General features: G+C 40.0%; 1 protein-coding gene across 2 annotated transcripts in view; it reads left to right on the plus strand.

The window, feature by feature from the left end:
• The window catches only part of Neto1 (neuropilin and tolloid like 1), a 116,555-nt gene that overhangs the window by 111,129 nt on the left and 3,121 nt on the right, over positions 1–2,305 (plus strand). The window contains exon 9 of one of the 2 annotated variants that reach the window (XM_004647309.3): positions 1,647–2,205. In XM_004647309.3, coding sequence (XP_004647366.1) covers positions 1,647–2,205 — 559 coding nt within the window. Of the gene's footprint in view, positions 1–1,646; positions 2,206–2,305 lie in introns of those variants that run through there. The other variant, XM_023707580.1, reaches the window with a different exon arrangement.

Raw genomic sequence — 2,305 nt, forward strand, 5'->3', positions numbered from 1 at the left:
GTAGACTTCTTTTATCCTTGGCTCCAGCAATAGCTTAGCCCTCATCAATCTTATCTGTATGACTGTCACCAAGTGCGTGATATTTCTGTAAGTGGTAGACTGAAACAGTACAATTATATACATCCAGTGCTGTGTCTAAAAAAATAAATGAAGATGATTGAATAAGCACTCAGCTGTACTGTGTTTCTCAAATCTTGAAATAATTGCCTCCATATTTATTTTTTGATTCGAGCTATTTTCTTTAACTTTTTCATGTGGGTTTGCCATTGTGTTAGGTCACTTGTTTTCTCCTCAAAGAATTTCCTTCCTTATTTCCTTTGAGACATGTCTTTCAACATTAATTCTGGTTTTGCTTTTACTTATCCATCAGTATCTATTTCATTCTTGAAAGTAGCTTTGATGGGTATTATGGTTTGGCCTACAGTTTTCGCTGTGGTGATTTGGGCTTTGTTTTCACTGGCAGCACTTTGAATTTACTACCCTGCCGCCTCTGGTCTCCACTGATGTCAAACCAGGTGATAGTCTGAGTGGGGCTCCTGATGAGTGTTTTTGGGATGCCTATTTCTATATTTTTTTCTTTATCTGCTTCTCTTTGACTTTTAAAACAGTATATGTCTAGGTGTGGAATGCTTTGCATTTCTTCTACTTGGAATTTATTAAACTTAGATACAGGCTGCATCCTCAAGTGGAAAACTTCAGCCATTACTCTAAATTTTTTTTTTCTATTTCTCCTCTCCTAGAATCCCACTACACGATGTGAGCATGTTAGTTTGTTTACTACATTTTTCTGAGGTTCTTTTACATTTTCTGCATTCGATATCTTGTGTCCTTTTCTAAAACTTCCCTGAGCAGAGAAAGTAATTTGAGGGTACAGAGTCTGTTGTGGTTCAAAGGCTGTAGATGCCCACTCTGCCTAAGGAACTTCAGCTTATTTTTTTTTTTTTTTCAGATAGGGACATCTTCACTTGCTGTGTACCTTTCAGACATTTTACAGAAATTCATCAAATAAGAATTTAAATTCAATTCCTTCTCACAGCAATTTTTGCCAATTATGGCTTCTTAGTTTGGCAAGGAATCCATGCGGGCCCTCATGACACCATTCCAAAATTTCTATCTGGAATCTGGATTGAATTATTTTTGGTATCAGGATAGTGTGCTTAGCTTAACTTCTGCAGTCGCTGTCAAGCATAAGTGCAGAGTAACATGGATAGATTGGCATTCCCAATTATGGGGTTTACAGGTATCCTTAAAACTGAGAGAAGATAATCATTTACCATATAAAGTACCAGTTTCTTCCCAAATGTTCTGCCACAGATCTTGTACAAATTTCTTCAACATATACATGTATGTAGATGTAGATATTCATATGTGTGTTCATGTGTATATAAGTATATATGTGTACTTATGTGAAGTTGATATGCTGGGCAATGGGAAGAGTGTTTCAGGGGCTGGAAGGTAGGGCTCTTGCAAAAAGTGAGAACAGGTTTTATATTTAAATATTTTGATGCTGCTTTACACCTGCGAAAATTGAATGCTCAGCCTATTTCATTTTAAAGTTTTCAATGAATGTGTTGCCATAATATTAATGTAAGGTGGGTTGTTTCTCGTTTTGTCTGTCTGTTGTTTTCGCTGTCTCCTACCTGCAGAAAAGAGGAAAACCAGCCTGCTGGACCAGCTGACCAACACCAGTGGGACTGTCATTGGCGTGACTTCCTGCATTGTGATCATCCTTATTATCGTTTCTGTCATTGTACAGATCAAACAGCCTCGTAAAAAATACGTCCAAAGGAAATCAGACTTTGACCAGACCGTTTTCCAGGAGGTCTTTGAGCCTCCGCACTATGAGCTGTGTACTCTCAGAGGGACAGGAGCAGCAGCCGACTTTGCAGATGTGGCAGATGACTTTGAAAATTACCATAAACTGCGGAGGTCCTCTTCCAAATGCATTCATGACCATCACTGTGGATCCCAACTGTCCAGCGCAAAAGGCAGCCGCAGTAACCTCAGCACAAGAGATGCTTCGATCCTGACAGAAATGCCTGCGCAGCCTGCCAAGCCCCTCATTCCACCCATGAACAGACGAAACATTCTCGTCATGAAACACAACTACTCACAAGATGCTGCGGATGCCTGTGACATCGACGAGATCGAGGAGGTGCCAACCACGAGTCACAGGCTCTCCAGACACGACAAAGCCGTCCAGCGGTCAGTATCAGTAGATTTTTTCGGTGACAGCTACAACCTGAGGGCTGAAATACTTCCTGAATACTGTGCACTATTTTTAGTTCTTTCTAAGTGATGATTT

Source organism: Octodon degus, unplaced genomic scaffold, assembly GCF_000260255.1.
Source record: "Octodon degus isolate 3935 unplaced genomic scaffold, OctDeg1.0 scaffold00300, whole genome shotgun sequence".
NCBI lineage: Eukaryota > Metazoa > Chordata > Mammalia > Rodentia > Octodontidae > Octodon > Octodon degus.